The following is an 18,140-nucleotide window of genomic DNA, read 5'->3' on the forward strand; positions in this document are numbered from 1 at the left end:
TTACTACAGTGTGCTTTTTAACAACCTCTTTATTGTGCATTTAGCATCAACAATATTTTTGCTTGCACACAATTATATTACTTTTTACTATCAAGTCTATTAAAAGACTATTATGCGCTATCGTCCACATTTTCTCATCATGCATTTGTCTTCAATTCTGCCAATGTCCATTTACTCATAACCTTCCTGAAAATGTCATACTGAAGGAGTAGCAGGCATTAGGAGTCCATTATGTTCCAGGCCCTGGCTTGGCATTTTTTATTCACCATCTCATTTAATCCTCGATAAAAGTGTGCATGATACATATCACCCTCATTTTAAAAATGGGGAAACTGAGGCAATGCAGTTAAAGTATTTGCCCAAAAGTAAGTGACAGTAACACAAGTGAAACTTGGCTTTACATGACTAAGTTTTATTAAAAAGAAGACAATATCTTTTTTAATTTTAAGAAATAAAGTATGCTTCTAATATAACAGTACCATAAAGAAAATCATTTGGCAGCAAATGTGAGATGTGTATCTGTTTTTGCATGTCTTGTAATGGAAAGAACTGTCCATTATGGGAAATAGGCCTATGAACTAAAAATGAATAAAAGGTATAAATGAAAAACAATACTATCCTTAATTTCTGTAAGCTGAGGAAGAACAACAGAAAGATATTTCTTTACCTGTATCCATATCTATATCTTACCTGTATCTATGTATTATATCATAACCCTTAACATGATTTTTTTTTCTTTATTATTAAGCCTTTATTTTTTTAAAAAGAGCAGTTTAAAGTTCACAGCAAAATTGAGGTAAAGGTACAGAGATTTCCCATGTACACTTGGCCCGCATATATGCACAGCCATCCCCATTATTGACATTCCCCAGAGAGGTACATTTGTTACGTTGATTAAACTATATCATAATCACCCGAAGTTTAGAGCTTACATTATGGCTTGCTCTTGGTATTGAAATTCTGTGGGTTGGACAAACATATAATGACATTTATTCATCATTATGGTATCATAGAGAGTATTTTCTCTGCCCTAGAAGTTTTCTGTGCTTCACCTATTAATCCCTCCCCTTACAACATGATTTTTTAATTTAAGAATTACTTTATCAAAAGACTTTTTTCAGACTTTCTTATCCTTCACTTATGTCACTGTCTTTCTGTTCACCTGTCAAGGTCTTTGTAAAGTAGGTGTTACCAGAATTTCTGAAGTCCTTCAAAGAACACTCCCATATTTGAATGATTTGGGCTGAATTACATGAACATATACTTTAATAAAATAACATTAATGAGTGTCCCCTTTGAACTTTACAAAAATAGACATGGAATATTAGAAACTACATGTTTTTTTTCTTTAAGAAAGTATATGAGGACAGTGTATCAGAATTACATAGCTACCTAGAGTTTCTAAAGGCCATGTACAAGTAAAATCAATATGCTAGTTAAGTACTGGACAATTGAACCAAAACTCAATTTTTTTTAAATATATAGTTTCAGTCTATACTATAAAATATGCAGGTAAGGACATAACTAAACATAACTTTCACTCACTTTTTGATCACTCTATGTGACAGAAAATTAAGTTAAATGTAAAACGTTTCTATACATCCAGTGAGGAATTAATTGATTTGTAAATTTAAGTTATGGAATGTAGGGAATCAGTTGGAAGTAGCAGAGCTGCCAAAATGCTAGTTAGGGAACTTGGAGCCTTGAAAAAGGGAAATTTCAAAGGAGATGCAGGTTAGGAGTAGGGTGGCAGAAGGCTTGGAGAGCAGCAAGATGACAAAATGGGGAGATAAATTCACCAGTGAAGCATCAGTGACTAGTATTCATAAATTAAAGTCATTTATAACTATATTTACAACTGTATTCACCCAATCAAGTTTCCTTACTGTAGGAGTGGAGAGAGACGGCTCTTGACCAGAGCTGTGGGTCCTACCACATTAAAAATTAACATTGCCATTCATTAACACATCTTTGTGTTGGATGAAACTTGTTATTAATACTTTCAGAGAGAAAAACCAAAGCTATTTCACATAAGATATATTGTTCATGTTTTTGAAAATAATAAGACAATTTTTGAAAATAAATTTAAGCATTACTTTTTTAAAAATTTGTAATATTTGCTATATTAAGTATAAGGTACACAAGCTTACTTGTATTTTTAAAAAATTTAGAATTTTGATATTTAATTGAATTTGAAATCATCTCTATTAGAGATAGAATCATGCCTAATATATAATATATATAATATATAATGTGTTCATTAAATGTTCATTGATTAAAACAGCCACAAATAACTTCAGAGGTATAATTCATTCAGGGTAGACTTAAAGTATTACTAACATTATTAGCCTTATTTTTAAAAGAGATCCCCTAAAAAAAGAGAGAAATCCTCTCTCTCCTTCTGGTTTTTGCCCATAAATATACTAGAATTTTCAAAACATAACACTGCTTCTTTCAGGAGAGACTGCAGGCCTGGTTCTCTAATTAATATTCTGCATGAGAATAATCAGATTTAAAATGAAGGCCACCTCTTTTTTTTCATTTTTAAAAATTTTATTTATTTTTTTATACAGCAGGTTCTTATCAGTTACCCATTTTATACATGTTAGTGTATATATGTCAATCCCAATCTCCCAACCAAGGCCACCTTTCACACAGTCCTCTAAGTTGAAAAACTGAAATTTCTTTTAATGAGGATAGCTGCCTAACATGCAATTCCTTTGTTTTTCCTGTAATAACAATTTATATTTGTACAAAATTTTATAGGCTTTACTAATTACTTTCAGGATAACCTATTTATTAAATTACCTCCTACCTGTAGGCCTATAGCTGGTTCCCTACTTAATTTAAAATTTACAAGCAACTTCTTTCTAAAAAGTAACTATCTAGCTAAAGATTAAGCTAAAGATAATTTCCAAATACCACCCTATGAAATGTTGACTGGGTTCTCAATAGGAAAAGTTTTTGTCTTTTACAAAATATATATTGGGACATTAAGATATCAACTACTAAGTAAGCATTTACTGTAGAATATTCTTAAGCCAAATTATTTTAGTAAGCATGTTGAGTTTTAGAAGCACTCCTAGATTTTTAAAATTCAACTTGATTTTATGAAATAGCCATCATTTCTCATAGATGATGGAATTTTCTGGTCTTTTTTTTTTTTCGCTGTACTCGGGCCTCTCACTGTTGTGACCTCTCACTGTTGTGGCCTCTCACTGTTGTGGCCTCTCCCGTTGCGGAGCACAGGCTCCGGACGTGCAGGCTCAGTGGCCATGGCTCACGGGCCCAGCCGCTCCGTGGCATGTGGGATCTTCCCGGACCGGGGCACGAACCCGTGTCCCCTGCATCGGCAGGCGGACTATCAACCACTGCGCCACCAGGGAAGCCCTTTCTGATCTTTATTTAGAAAACATTTAAAAGAAAGATTTATTTATTTCCCATCTCAGTTGACTGCTTAGCTCAAGTAATCAGAGATAATTTAAGCAATGATTAAAATCAGGGTCATTTAAAAGTATTCTGGCATGGAGAAAATTTTCTGTTACAGACATGATTTTCATACAATAAAACATTAGAAATAATAGTTTCTGTTGCCTTCTAATTGGAAAATTGTCATATATAAAGTTTTATTGTTTTAGTTGCAGATTATGGAATTTTAAAGCTATAAGAATTCTTGGATCTCATTTATGTTTGTTTTTCTCCCCCCCTTCCCACATGAACACAAAATATATATTTATATACTCATCTAATTTTCAGCAGGATATATAAATGTGGGATCTTCCCGGACCGGGGCACGAACCCGTATCCCCTGCATCGGCAGGCAGACTCTCAACCACTGCACCATCAGGGAAGCCCATATATATACTTTTAAAAATATTTATTTATTTGGCTGCGCCCGGTCTTAGTTGCGGCATGTGGGATTTATTTCCCTGACCAGGGATCGAACCCGGACCCCCTGCATTGGGAGTGTGGAGTCTTAACCACTGGACTACCAGGGAAGTCCCAGGATATTTTCTAAATGAACAAACCGAACATGAAGTATCTCATCTAAGCTCACAAAAACATATGTGTGAGAAATGGGATTCAAATTCAATCTGTCCTTCTCCAAATTTCTTTCCACTATTCCAGGGTACCTTTTCCTCCCAAACCTAAGGTCACAAACAAGCTGGTGAGGAGCCAGGGCAGAACTAGAAATTGACTTCTCAATCTCTTAACACATACTCTTACCAATACTACACTGTCTCTCATTGTGTTTAAAAATCCAATTGACAGGCTTTCCTGATGGCGCGGTGGTTGAGAGTCCGCCTGCCGATGCAGGGGACACGGGTTCGTGCCTGGGTCTGGGAGGATCCCACATGCAGCGGAGCAGCTGGGCCCGTGAGCCATGGCCGCTGAGCCTGCGCATCCGGAGCCTGTGCTCTGCAACGGGAGAGGCCACGACAGTCAGAGGCCCGCATAACGCAAAAAAAAAAAAAAAAAAAAAAAAAAAAAAAAATTAAATTGACATATCAATCATCTCTCACCTCTGTGCTTCACAATTCCAGTTTAGTAAGTGCTATGCTATACTTTATTAAAGTCATTCCCTAGTTAATTGTTTTCCCTAGTTAATGACATGGCTTTATAGGCTGGAAGTTTCAATAGTTTCTAAAACTTAGTAGAAAGAGAATGATGGGACAACATTATCTTAACAATTTGAGGTCTTCTTATACTTCTCAGTTTTTCTCAATTGCAAAAATTTTTTTGCAATTTTTCTCAATTAAACATGATTTTTAGCCTAAGACACCCTGAGTAAAATAATACTAGGTCTTAATTTGGCCCAAGTTGTGAATCTCCTTGGGAGAACAGTGAGTCCAACTTATTTTTATAAGGATATTTTTCATACATATACTGATAATTCATATACACATATATATATAAATGACTGTATTCAGAGACTAGTAATTTAGTACATGCATATGTGTCAGTTATCAATGTATTGCCTCTTAGCAATGAATACACCCTTCATTACATGTTTTGTGATAAAAGAATTCCTTTAAGCATTTCTCCTTTAAAGTGAGAAAAACGTGAAGCCTTCTCAGTAGAGGGTACTGAAGGGTCACTGCCAGAGGAAGAGGCTTTGCAATTTCTGGCATAGATGGAGGTGGTGGGGTTGGCCTTGTGGGTTTGAGGCCCTCTGATACAGGCTGCCTGAGCCACAGGCCCAGAACATGATCCCTCTGCAACCTTGCAGGTTCGACCTAACCATAACCTGTGTGCTGTCCTCTCCACAGGGAAACAAAGCCTGCACACCTTCTGCCCTTATCAAGTCCACTCACTGCCCACGCTACCCACTGCTCATCACCTGTCCCCCTCCTTTACTCCAGAGAGTTGCCCTGTAACCCCAGACCAGCCTTGGTCTGGCTAAACCAAGAACTTCTCTGCTATTCAGTGGCCAAACCACACCTTCTCCAATGAAGTCCGAACTTTCAAGTTTATCTTCCTTGGGTGCTCTTCCTCAGCCCTAGGATATACCATTCCTTATATTTTATACTTGTTCCTTTAGCATAAGTAACACTTAAGCTTTCCCTGTTTAACCTATTTTACAATAACTATCTCCTGATTGGACCCAGACTGTCACAGTAGATACTTATGTAGATTATAACTCCATGAAGGCCAGAATTATGCTCAGCACTCTTTCCCCTGTATGATGCGATGGCCTTCAAGGAGCACTCCGTACATATTTTTGAATGAACAAATGACAGGATTGGTTTCATGTAGGCTAGATCTATGGGAACTCACAGCTCATGATCTGGGCTGTTTGAAAGACTCACCCAGAAGGAAATCCTTGCCATTTAGGTAGATTGTCCTCTTTAATGATAATAGTACCAGGAGTTTGAACAGGCCAGGTGCTTTTAGAAGCCTTGGCAGATACTTGAATGTCTACCAAACAGTAAACCTTCCACCCACCTTCTTTGTCAGTACAGCCTGCCTCCCGCTACGGAACTCGAAAAAAATGTCAGATATTCTCTTTTCTGGCTCTAATGCAGCTAAAGGATGGCCATATTCATTCATTCATACATTAATTCATTCATCAAATATACATCAAAGGCCCTACCATGTGCCAGAGTTAGTCTAGGCACCAAGGATACTCCGTTAAATTCCCTGCCCCCCTGGAACATACCCACTAACAGGGGAGAAGGAGAATAAACAAGAAACATGGAAAATTAGTACCACACTGTTGTGGCCAATGGAATCTGAAATAAAGTGTTTAGATTTTCCTCCCTGATAGAGGCTAAGTCCTTCAAAATTCCATCTTCATGTTGACTGAATTCCATAATAGAGTGTTATTTATAACATATTACAACCTTTCTTTAAAATCTGTAACCATTTACTAGTATAAATCTCATACAAACAGTTTAGAGAGAAGGACATAAAATGTTAATGGAAATGTTTTCCCTTGTTCTGGAGAAGATAATATCCATTGAAAAATAAGGTGATATGAATATAAGATGTAGGAGAAAAGCAACAATGGCTGATAAATTCATTTATTCTCTTAAGTGCTTTCTATGTGCTAAGCATATACAATTCCCCTTTGTACTTTTTTAAAAAAAGAAATCATAATTTATAATATTGCCTTTTTGTCCCATCTTTACATTGAGATAGATAGAAGCAAAGCATTCATGACGCAGACAAGTTGGATGGGAAGCAATTGATATCTTTACACTAGGAATCAGGAGACTCAGATTTGAGTCTCAGCTCTACAACTTTCTGCATCCTTTGCTCTGGACAATTTATTTATAAAATTAAAAGCTAAATCCCACCTATTCCAAAGGAAATCTCAGGCAATAGCTGGTAAGGAACACCTTTCTGAGCTTTTCTTTTCACTTTTTTCCCCTCCTCACTTTTATTAAGATTATTTTTTTAGAGCAGTTTCACGTTCACAGAAAAATTGAGAGGAAGGTACAGAGACTTCCCATATATCTCCTGCCCCCACTCATGCATAGCCTCCTTCATTATCAACATCCCCACCAGAGAGGTACCTTTGCTACAAATGATGAAATTAAATTGACAAAATATAACCACCCGAGTCCACAGTTTACATTACAGTTCACTCTTGGATTTTGGTTTTGTACATTCTATGGGTCAGGAAAAATGTATAATGAATGGCATGTATTCATCATTATGGTATCATACAGATTATTTTCACTGCCCTAAAAATCCTCTATGCTCAACCTATTCTTCTTCCACCCAACCCCGTACAACCTTTGACATTTTTACTGTTTCCACAATTTTACCTTTTCAAGAATGTCACATAGTTGGAATCATTACAGTATGTAGCCTTTTCAGATTGACTTTTTTCACTTATTAATATGCAATTAAGTTTCCTCCATGTCTTTTCATGGCTTGGTAGCTCATTTCTTTTTAGCCTTGAGCAATATTCCATTATCTGATGTACTACAGATTATTTAGCCATTCACCCACTAAATGACATCTTGGTTGCTTCCAAATTTTGGCAATTATGAATAATGCTGCTATAAACATCCATGTGCGGGTTGTTCTATGGACGTAAGCTTTCAACTCCTTTGAGTAAATACCAAGGAGCAAAACTGCTGGATCTTATGGTAAGAGTATGTTTAGTTTTGTAAGAGAGTGCCAAACTGTCTTCCAAAGTGGCTGTGCCATTTTGCATTCCCACTAGCAATGAATGAGAGACCCTATTGCTCCACATCTTTGCCAGCATCTGGTTTTGTCAGTGTTCTAGATTTTGGCCACTCTAATAGGTGTATAGTGGTATCTCATTTTAATTTGCTTTTTTCTTTATTGTATGTATTGAAGTGGATGTGTTGGCCTTCCAACTTTGTTCTTCTCCTTCAACACTGTGTTGGCTGTTCTAACTCTTGTCCCTCTCCATCCTTGTACTTGCTTAATGATCTGTAGAGTGCTTTGCTTATTGTAGGCATGCAATTGCTTGCACCCACTACGTATCCATGATGTGGTTTATGTAATGACCCACAGATATATGCAACACCATTTAAGTCTTAAGTTTACTCAGTGAGGGATTATAAATGCATATTACGTGTGTATACTGCAGCTATGTACAAATTAGATACCATAAATATGTACACATATACATACAGACATACATGAATATATAACATGCTAATAATTCTTGACTTGCAAATTTTAATTTATGTCAATGGAATGTACTTAGTAAATTTGGAGTAAACTTTAATGGTCATCCTTGAAATCTACTTTTGCTTTAGCTACCAACTTAGTCTCTCAATCTCCACATACTACAGAGCGCTGACATCTAGTAAACTATATATTTCACTTTGTACTTTTGATAATCAAATTAACCCTTTTTGATAAGAGCTGTAAAATTACTTTGTCAATATATTGGAGTCATTGTATAATGTTAGGATTGACTCAGAAGGCCTTTCTTCAACTGATCTTAGGCTTTCTGAAACACTAAGGTATTTTCAGAAATATTTGTTACTCATTATCAGTAGGAAAGTCAAATTCCTCCACTTTGCTTTCAAACTTACCTGAAACTAGGCTTCATTTTTAATTCAACCTTATTGTACATTACTTCAGTATGTGGAACCTCTGGTCCAGACAGACTCCTCAAAGTTTCACAAATATATTTCACCCTTTGCCTTTGTTCAGTGGATTTATTTCCACTTTTTTCCTTACTTAAATCCCAAATGTCATTCTAGGTACAGGTCAATTGCCTCCAAGAAGGCTTCTTCACTCCAACAACATTAGCTGTTTTACTTCCGAAAAATATTTTTTTCCATATTCAGAAAATTCAGTACCATATTAAAAGGGCTTACATTTCATGAGAATTTAGACATGCTCAAAGAAGAAGCTGATCTGGGGCTGAGTATGCACTCTTACAGAGGTATTGTGGATTCTCAGTCCCTGGCTAACTTTGAAAATGGAGTATGTCCTGGAAAGTGCAGAGATGATGAGAAGAAGGCAACTGGAAACCTAAACTAGGTATACAGTGAGTAATGATCAATCAATAAATGACTCTTGAATGAATGAATAAGAGGAACTACATTAATTATGTTCTATTCTTACTAAGCTATATATTTTGGCCCAAGGAAGAACAGAAGACAATATAGCACTGAGTTTGGAATAAGAAAAGATGGGTTCAAGTTGCTGCTTTCCCTTGCTAAGTTTTTTTTGTGCCAAAGTCAAATTAAATAAACTCTCTAAGTCTCATTTATATTAGCTATCAAAGAAAAATAATCATTATAAATAAGAAAAGATAATTAAAAGAAATTGGTTAAGCTATAAATTGCTAGAGCAATAAAGTTACTATTACTGTAATGCATCCTTTATTTTAAATATTAAATGGGAACATTAATCGAGAAAAGCAAAACCAAAACCGTTTAAGGAAATCAAATACTTTTATCTAAATATTGTCTAAATGAGGAAATTTCTTGGCATAGTCATTTTATAAATGGCACATTTTAAAATAAGAATGTGACCTCTTTCATCTCTTTTCAAGTCATTAGATAGATTATAAAGATAGGTAGCAGAAGATCCCCTTGGCCTTCTGTAAGAGAGCAATAAGACCTAAAAGGAAAAGGACAAAAAACCAGGAAATTCTCTAAGAAAAGACAGTATTGCTTGAGATGGATAGCATGCTGAAAGTACAGTGGTTCTGGAATTATTTGACACACAGAAAAGGAAGACAACTCCACTTTGAAGTTATTTAAAGTAATGCAGCAACATAAAACATACAACAATAACAAACAATACAAACAACAAGGACTATACTTTAAACCCTTACTTATTACTAGGCAATATATCACATACTTTACATATATTTTTACTTATTTATTCCTCACTACAACTCTATGAGATAGACATTATACTTCCATTTTATAGATCATAAACTCATTCTCAGAGGTTAAATAATTTATCCAAGGTCACACAACTTACATGTGATGGTGGAATAGGGTTTTTAAACCTGAATGTATCTAATTGTAAAGAATACATGTTACAAATATTACAGCAACATTTAAAGAGAAATACCTAGAAAAGCTCAAAGGCTGAAAGAATTTTAGAGCTGCAGCCCATAAACTACTCTCTAGATTTGGCTTGCAAAGCTAAAGGAAATATTTTAATAAGGTGACAAGATTTTGAGAGAGAGACAGCTGTTGGAAAAAGAGCTTTCAAAATACCAAGACTGTAAGTGGTTGGCCCAGGACCATGGGGGCCTAGGACCCAAAGACTTTGAGAGTTAAAAGATTTCTATGGGTAATAAGCTATGCCAGGGTTTTCAGTCAAGTAACTATTAAGAGTACATTTCTTTTAAGCTGAGCTCGTTAGCCCGTGTGACTTGACACTAGAGACTTCAATATCTTACTCTTACCTCAATTGATTTTTTTTTTTACAGCTATGTGTGGGTAGCAATTACAAAGAACATTTACTAAGCACTTATTCTGAGCCAGATTCTATTCTAAATGTGCTACATTTGATCCTAAAACAACTCTACAAGGTAGGTATCATTCCCATTTTAAGGATGAGGAAATTAAGTCATGATACAGATCTAGGCAAACTGGTGTCTGAGCTCACTCACATCCTTTACCATTATATTACATGACTATTATAGTAAACTAGTAATGACAATAATTCAGCAAGTAGTATTTATTCATATTCATTCTGTTATTTAATAAAAACTCTATTTTTCTAAAGTGGCTTGTCTTAAATTGTCACTAAGTGAACAGATTTAGTGATGAGTAGTGTTTGCAATAATGTCACTTGTTGACAAACTAATTGAAATTACAGTGAGAATTGCCTTACTACAGTTTCTTAGAGAAAGTGTTAAGAAATGAACTCTCTATAATGATCTTGTACACTCTAAAATCTATGATTCAGTGTCTATGTAAGTGAAAGATGAAGCTTGTGCATTTCAGGATAGCTGCTGACATTGAGTTATTTATGTTTTAACATTCAGATGGTACATTATGAACAGAAGCTTTGTTATTCTGTACAGTGAAAAGGCAATTTTTGTTAACATTTTATTTGGTTTGTTTCTTTTTACCTACACTGCTTCGAAGTGATATGAGTTTGTAATAGGCAATGCTTAAAATGGATATGGCAATATTCATTATTATGTGTGGCACATTTCCTTCTGAAATGCATATGTATATATATATATATAATTGATGTAATTAACACATTATGTTGCTGTAGAAAATTTATATTAAATGAATAATTTTACTTAGGTGAATGAACCTAAAATATTTCTTAACCATATTGACTAGAGTAACCTTTCATGACCAGATTCTATAATTAAGTAAGGAAAATTCAAGCACTCTAAGAACTTTGAAGGCTGGGAAATATTTTTAAGTTAGACATATTAAAAGAATAATTTTAAAACAAAATTAAAATTTATCAAAATGAACTTGCATGTATTAATGGATTTAAATGACTGTAATCTAATAATACCAAGCATCTGGATGAAAAGTCAGAGAACCATTTAGAAGTTTTCATTTATCTGAAGAGCATCATGCGGACTGTTGAATTGTTCATATTCAATCAAATATTGACTTTGTGTGTATATAACCATACCATCAATGAATAATAAATCTTTTTATAGAATAACTGTTCCTTAAAATGAAGTGTAAGTTAATGTGTGGACTTTTGAGGTTCAGTATACTTTGGGAAAATTAACAAAATACGGTATTAAATGAAACATCTTTTATACTCATATACCATAACACTGTAGAAGATATTTCAAAATCTCTACAGTGTAAGTTAATTGAAGAGTTTGAAAAAATTATGCTGTATTACCCCCAAATATCCTAAGATACAGATATTTTTTAATGTTTACAATCTTTTCAGAGTTAAGAACTGCTATGCAATTCTTGTTGAAACCATGATATATATATAGTTATATTACCAAATTAAAGATAACAGATGTGTGTGACAAGTTTACAATTGGAAAAAGTCATCATTAAGAAATATAAACTGTCATCTTTTCAGTGGAAATAGTTTTTAAGAGCATGGTTTTGACAGTATAAAATTCTTATCTAAAATCTGTTATTTAAAAAAAAATTTCCTTCAAAAACAAACTTTACTTACAATATATATTAAATTAATGACAATAGACCAAAACACACTACTTTGATATATAAATCCAACTTTTTACAATTAGCCTAAACAAATTCTTTTAGAACTAAATGATCAAAGAATTCAATACAATCCATGGGGGTTGGGGGGTGGGGGAGTAGACCACTGAGTCACAGAATACAATTAAAATAAAAACTGATGCTATTAATTTTGAAATAATTTAATTCTGTTTATATCAAAAGAAGACATTTAAAGAAGGAAAAAATTCAAATGCATAGTTTTGGGCAGTTGTGGTTGCTGGCATCCTACCCCTTATCTGTTAAAGGATGCTTGCTGGCATTAGTTTCCATCAATTCATTTGTGATTTCTAAATTAATTCTGAAGGAAACCACAACTTACTTGAAGATCCTGCTGAGTGTCTGTGTGCCTGATTTCTTTTTTCTCTCTTCACTGACAAAGCACTTCCACTGGTCATGGAAAAAAGGTCTAAATCCATGTCTTCTCTGCTTACAAGCCTTGCCTGGGAGCAGTGGGAGAGAATGTATACAATCATGAAACAAAATATGACATTTTCTGAATGCAGCTCACATTACCCCAAATAAACAAACAGGCTCTGTCAAACAACCTTCTTCAAAATGATACCACAATCCTTTATTTCTGCCCAGGCAGAACAAATGCACTATGTCAAAGCATTTTTTGCAAATAAGAGCCAATTTTAAAATTGAGGTTTGCTATTTGAGTCTGTACAACAAAAGAAAATACTTTAGTACAGTAATTTTGATGAAAATCAATCTTAAAGGCAACTGATGAAATTTTAAATAACTTAACATCATTTATTTACCAAGGATATTATTTAATTCTTAATTGAATGTTAGAAATGTCACATTGGATTATTTTCTGCAATATTTATGTTTTACTACTTATAAAATTCCCTAAAATGCCTTTCATCATATATTTGTATACTACAAAGTCAGAAAAGATCTCTGCCTTCTCCTTATAGTCATTATTAATATAAAAATACTATATATTAAGTCTAATTTGGGAGTAAGGATAGATAGAAATTTCAAGATATTTTATTTTAAGGACATATATGTTAGGTAATTTATTTCATCTAAAATTACTCTCAGAACTTTTATTACTATCTTGGGCTGAACTTAAGAGTTGAAAGGGTCACTTCTTGACTATAAAATATTGTTTTTACATAATGTCTAATATCATTAAGTAAGGATTTATCAGGATTCAGCCCTGAAGTGGGAGAAAATGCCATGATGGAATGCAAAGCAGCCTCAAGGTAGCTGGGATTTCACCCAAACCACAGAATGCTTGAAGTCCTGTGAGAAACCATTGTCCTTAATATTTGATGTGAGAAAAATTTAAATAGAGTGAAATAAAGCCATAAAACCATCGCTGTGGTTAAAAAGCTATCCCCATATGATGAGCTACAAAAACTCATGAAACCTGAATCTAAAGATAATCTTCTTTCAGATCCAGATCTTTGCTCTTCTCCTTTACATCCCCTTCCCACCTTCCCACCCATGTTCATGACCTTCTCATTGTTAAGTGAGCAAGTTTGCTATTACTGAACTCAGAATAGAAACCATTCTATAGCATCAGTCACTTTTTAAAATGTATCTGGCTAAGTGATACAATTGTTTTGTCAAAAAACCTCAGTAGAAAACTGTTGAAAATGAAATAAATAACAATTGGCTTCCAATTTACACTTGTGATTTTAGTCTAAAAAATGTAACACATTCTTTCTTGATTTTATTTCAATTAGTGCACAAGAGTACGTATTTAATGTTCCCATTAGAATACGTCCATCAATGATAAGACATCAAAAGAACCAGTCAGGAATAAGGGGTAACTATCAAAGCAATACCACAATTTTGGTGAGACCAGTTACAAAACAAGGAAAAACATGTTAACCACATAGGGGACTCTCCTGCTGGCTAAAGAGGCTTTATCTGTAAGCCTCAGGATTTTAAAATCAGGTTTTATCTGCTTCAATTTAATGACATAATTTCACTACACCTACTTAAAACGCAGAAATCCCACCCTCCTCCAAACAAGACAATACCTACATGTCAAGAAAATATTTGTGAACACATGCCTTCCAAAAACCTTATCATCTAAGCCATTAATATCCAAAAGATTGTTTCTTTCAAAATAGAAAACAATGTCAGTTACTAAGTAACCTTTACTTTTTTCTTTTTTTGATTATGCTTTTTTTGTTTTATCTGAGAAATCTTTGCCTACCTCAGGTTTTTGAAAATACCATACTATGTTTTCTTTGAGAATTTTTATAATGTTAGCTTCTACATTTAGACCCACGATTCATCTCAAATTTATTTTTAAGTAAGATGTGAAGTAGGAGTTGAGATTCATTTCTTTTTTCCATGTAGATGTCCAGTTGCCAGGCACTATTTGTTGAAAAAATTATTCTTTCCCTCTTTTTAATTGCTTTAGTATCTTTAAGGAAATCAATTAACTTTATAAGTATGGTATTCGTCTGGACTCTCTATTCTTTTCCACTGATTGATTTTTTTTTTCTTTATGAACATAACATACAGTCTTGATTACTGGGGTTTTATAGCAAGTCTTGAAATCAAATAGTGTGACTCTCCTTACTATTCCTTTTCAAGAGTGCATTGACTATTCTAGGTCTTATGCATTTTCATATTTAAAATTCCATTTTAAAAATCTGTCCATTTCTACTAAAAAGCTTTCTAAAGTTTATTATCATTAACTTAGATCATTTGGAAAGAACTGACATCTTACAATTTGAGTCTTCCTATTAATGCATGTGGTATATCTCTGATTTTTTTATAAGCAATGTTTGGTAGTTATCATTGTAGGGGCCTTGCACATATTAATGTTAAGATTTATCATTTAACTCTTTTGAAAATTCACCTTCTCCTTCTGCTCAATCCTGCTTTTTTCATCCCTCAAAGGAGTTGTTCCTGAAAGCCTCCCCAATTAACATCCTGCTTTCAAATATCAGAATCTCAGAGTATGTTTTCTGGAGAACCTGAACTATGACTGTCTTCTGCAGGAAAATGCCAGCGTTTTGGGGGGATAAATTTAATAAACAATATAATTGTCTAGCTCTATGACATGCCTTCTGAAGTATATATGTGGAAGTAAGTAAAATAATATCTTGTTTCCATTTTTCTCATTCCTGTCTGTCATACAATATGCTTTAATCCCATTTGGAAGACAGAGAGGTTATTTATTAGCTTCATCAAAACCCAGCATTTGAACGTTTGATTATGTCTAACTGTCCTCACTTTTGAAGGTTAGTGATGAATATTCTAGATGATATTTATATTCATCCCTATTATTAAGAAATAACTCCATTGTCTTTTGGTATGCCTTGTTCTGATATGATGTTAGCTGTCAATCTATTGTTCCTTGGTAAATAAACTTTCAATTCACTAATTCTCTATGATGTCTAGTCGAGGGTTCAGTTCAATGATATTTTTTATTTCCAGAATTTATAATAGGCTTATTTGCATATCCATCTCTCCTTTAATTAAAATTTGATCATTTTTGTTCCATAATTTTCTGTCCTTTTATTATGGGTGTTATTCTTATGTCTTTGAGGATCTTATAGTAGCAGCAGTTGCAGCTTTTTAAAATCTTAAGATTTTCCTCTTAGTTGTGGCCTGGTCCCAGTTGTGCAATTATCTGTACAAGTTCCCCCACTAGTAGGGTGTTTTTATTCTCCAACACCCTGCATGATTTCCACTCTTGGCCTTCAATTACCCCAGTATCCTTTTTGCATAAATCCTTGATCCATTCCCCTGTCTTGACTCAAAAAAAAAAAAAAAAGTCTGTTCTACTACTATTAATACTTACCTTGTTTTGTGTACAGCTGTACCTCTTCAACATATTAAAAAAATCATTTATCATTGCTATGTATTTGCCATACATTTGTAGGTAGTATAATATAGTGGGATAGGGAGGAAGGAGATTAATGTCAGAGCATTAATCTCATAGAACCATTTTGATTAGTAATCTACCCAATCTGTTTTCATTCATTTTTAGAGGTATAATAATTAAATGTAATATCCCTTCCTTTATCCTGGCATTCCTTGGCACTTTTATATTCCCCATTCTTGCTCCAAAGTGGCCACACAAAAATCTGTGCAAAAGTGCTAGTCAATAACACGTAGGGTGTTAATAGCCTGAGGTACCAATTTTCCTAGGGTAATCTACATGTCACTCTGCCACAGGGATCTCTATTAAAATGCAAGAAAATACTTGCTGAGTGATTATTTCAAATATGTACATAGATTCTATATATTTTCATAAACACACTAATTTTAGCTATTGTCCTAATTTTTCTCCTCTTTCAGGAAAACTCCTTGAATGAGTTATTCATGAGAATGATGAATAACTGCTCTGGATACGATAATACTAGCTAGTTCCCATTAGGGAATACATTATCTTTTTATACTAAATTCTACGTGGTAAGTTAAATTATAATCAGTTTTCTTGGTGAATGTAGAATTTGAGCAAGGAATATTTACTAGTTGACATAAATGGAAGGTGTCATAAAGTTAGGGTCACTTGATGCATCCATTTTCACCTGCCAAGGAGGCCACACACTTCCATCATTGGTTAGGGTAACCTCTTCTCTGGAAATTTCTGGAAACACATTTAAAATTTCTTGTTTGGGGACTCTTTCTCTAGACTCCATATTGGCCATTCTCCTTCTGCTAATATAGTCTTCCTTCTAATAGCATATATATAGTTCAACTGACTTTTGCAATGCCCATTAGTTATACTGTCTAGAGTCTACACTCTGGTGACCAAGTTAGAACTTGGTTGTTCCTAAAGCTTCAACAATTAAAAAATAATTTTTTTTGATGTGGCCCATTTTTTAAAAGTCTTTATTGAATGTGTTACAATATCGCTTCTGTTTTATGTTTTGTTTTTTTGGCTGCAAGGCACGTGGGCTCTTAGTTCCCCCACCAGGGATCGAAACCTGCACTCCCTGGATTGGAAGACGAAGTCTTAACCACTGCACCACCAGGGAAGTCCTGAGCTCCAATAATTTACACTTTATTACTTAGAATGGTGGAGGTCACAATTACTTTCTAATTTTTATCTGGTTTGATTTCCTGAGTTGTGAGGGTAATTTGCTGTTTCCCTCAAATATCCTACTCTTAAAATATTCTAGAAAATAACGTTATCATACAACTTCTTGTCCAGAGTATTTTAAAAAATACGGTAGCATGCTAATATTTTAAAATCTACCATATAGAATTAATATTTTAAAGTAATATCATATTTTAAAGTTATATTACAAGCCAAGAAAACATGGTACTATTTTAATACATAGCATTTTGACATTATCCCAAAAAGATACAGTTGTGGTATTTTCATAATTTACACTACTTATGGACATATCTTAAAGTGCCATTTATTTTTATTTATTTATTTTTTTTTGAGGTACGCGGGCCTCTCACTGTTGTGGTCTCTCCCATTGCGGAGCACAGGCTCCGGAAGCGCAGGCTCAGCGGCCATGGCTCACGGGCCCAGCCGCTCCGTGGCATGTGGAATCTTCCCAGGCCGGGGCACGAACCCGTGTCCCCTGCATCGGCAGGCGGGCTCTCAACCACTGCGCCAGCAGGGAAGCCCAAAGTGCCATTTATTGAGTACTGGTATGCACAACATTTTTTCTGAGCTTTAAACACATTTCTTACCACAAGCTGAACTCTTCCACCATTAAGTACATCTGGATCTAACTCAGGCAAGAAGTGATTGCTGCATAGTGACAGAAACAGAAATCATATCATTATATAAATGTAGAGGAAGACTATGAAAGGCATGCCCAATGAAAATTTTGGGAGAAATAAATAATTTACAAAATGGAAATAATAGTTTTCTTAAATTAGGTGACATGCAAAAATACATACAAATTTACATATTTTCATCATCATTTTAAAATTCAGTTTGACATGAAATTTAGATTTCTAAACAGCACTTTAATGCTACCCTTCTTTGCTGAACATAAGCACATACACAGATCAAAAATCTGAAAGTACCAATAACCATAGCTAATA

At 34.3% G+C, this 18,140-nt stretch overlaps 1 protein-coding gene across 1 annotated transcript in view; it reads right to left on the reverse strand.

The window, feature by feature from the left end:
• Positions 1-12,436: 12,436 nt before the first annotated feature.
• LRRIQ1 (leucine rich repeats and IQ motif containing 1) overlaps positions 12,437-18,140 on the reverse strand; it is a 217,210-nt gene continuing 211,506 nt past the window's right edge. The window contains exons 26-27 of the mRNA XM_024736878.1: positions 17,781-17,841; positions 12,437-12,589 (exon numbers count right to left, since the gene is read on the reverse strand). Of these exons, the coding sequence (XP_024592646.1) occupies positions 12,437-12,589; positions 17,781-17,841 (214 nt within the window). The remainder of the gene's footprint in view (positions 12,590-17,780; positions 17,842-18,140) is intronic.

Source organism: Neophocaena asiaeorientalis, unplaced genomic scaffold (genome assembly GCF_003031525.2).
Source record: "Neophocaena asiaeorientalis asiaeorientalis breed wild unplaced genomic scaffold, Neophocaena_asiaeorientalis_V1.1 scaffold134, whole genome shotgun sequence".
Lineage (NCBI taxonomy): Eukaryota > Metazoa > Chordata > Mammalia > Artiodactyla > Phocoenidae > Neophocaena > Neophocaena asiaeorientalis.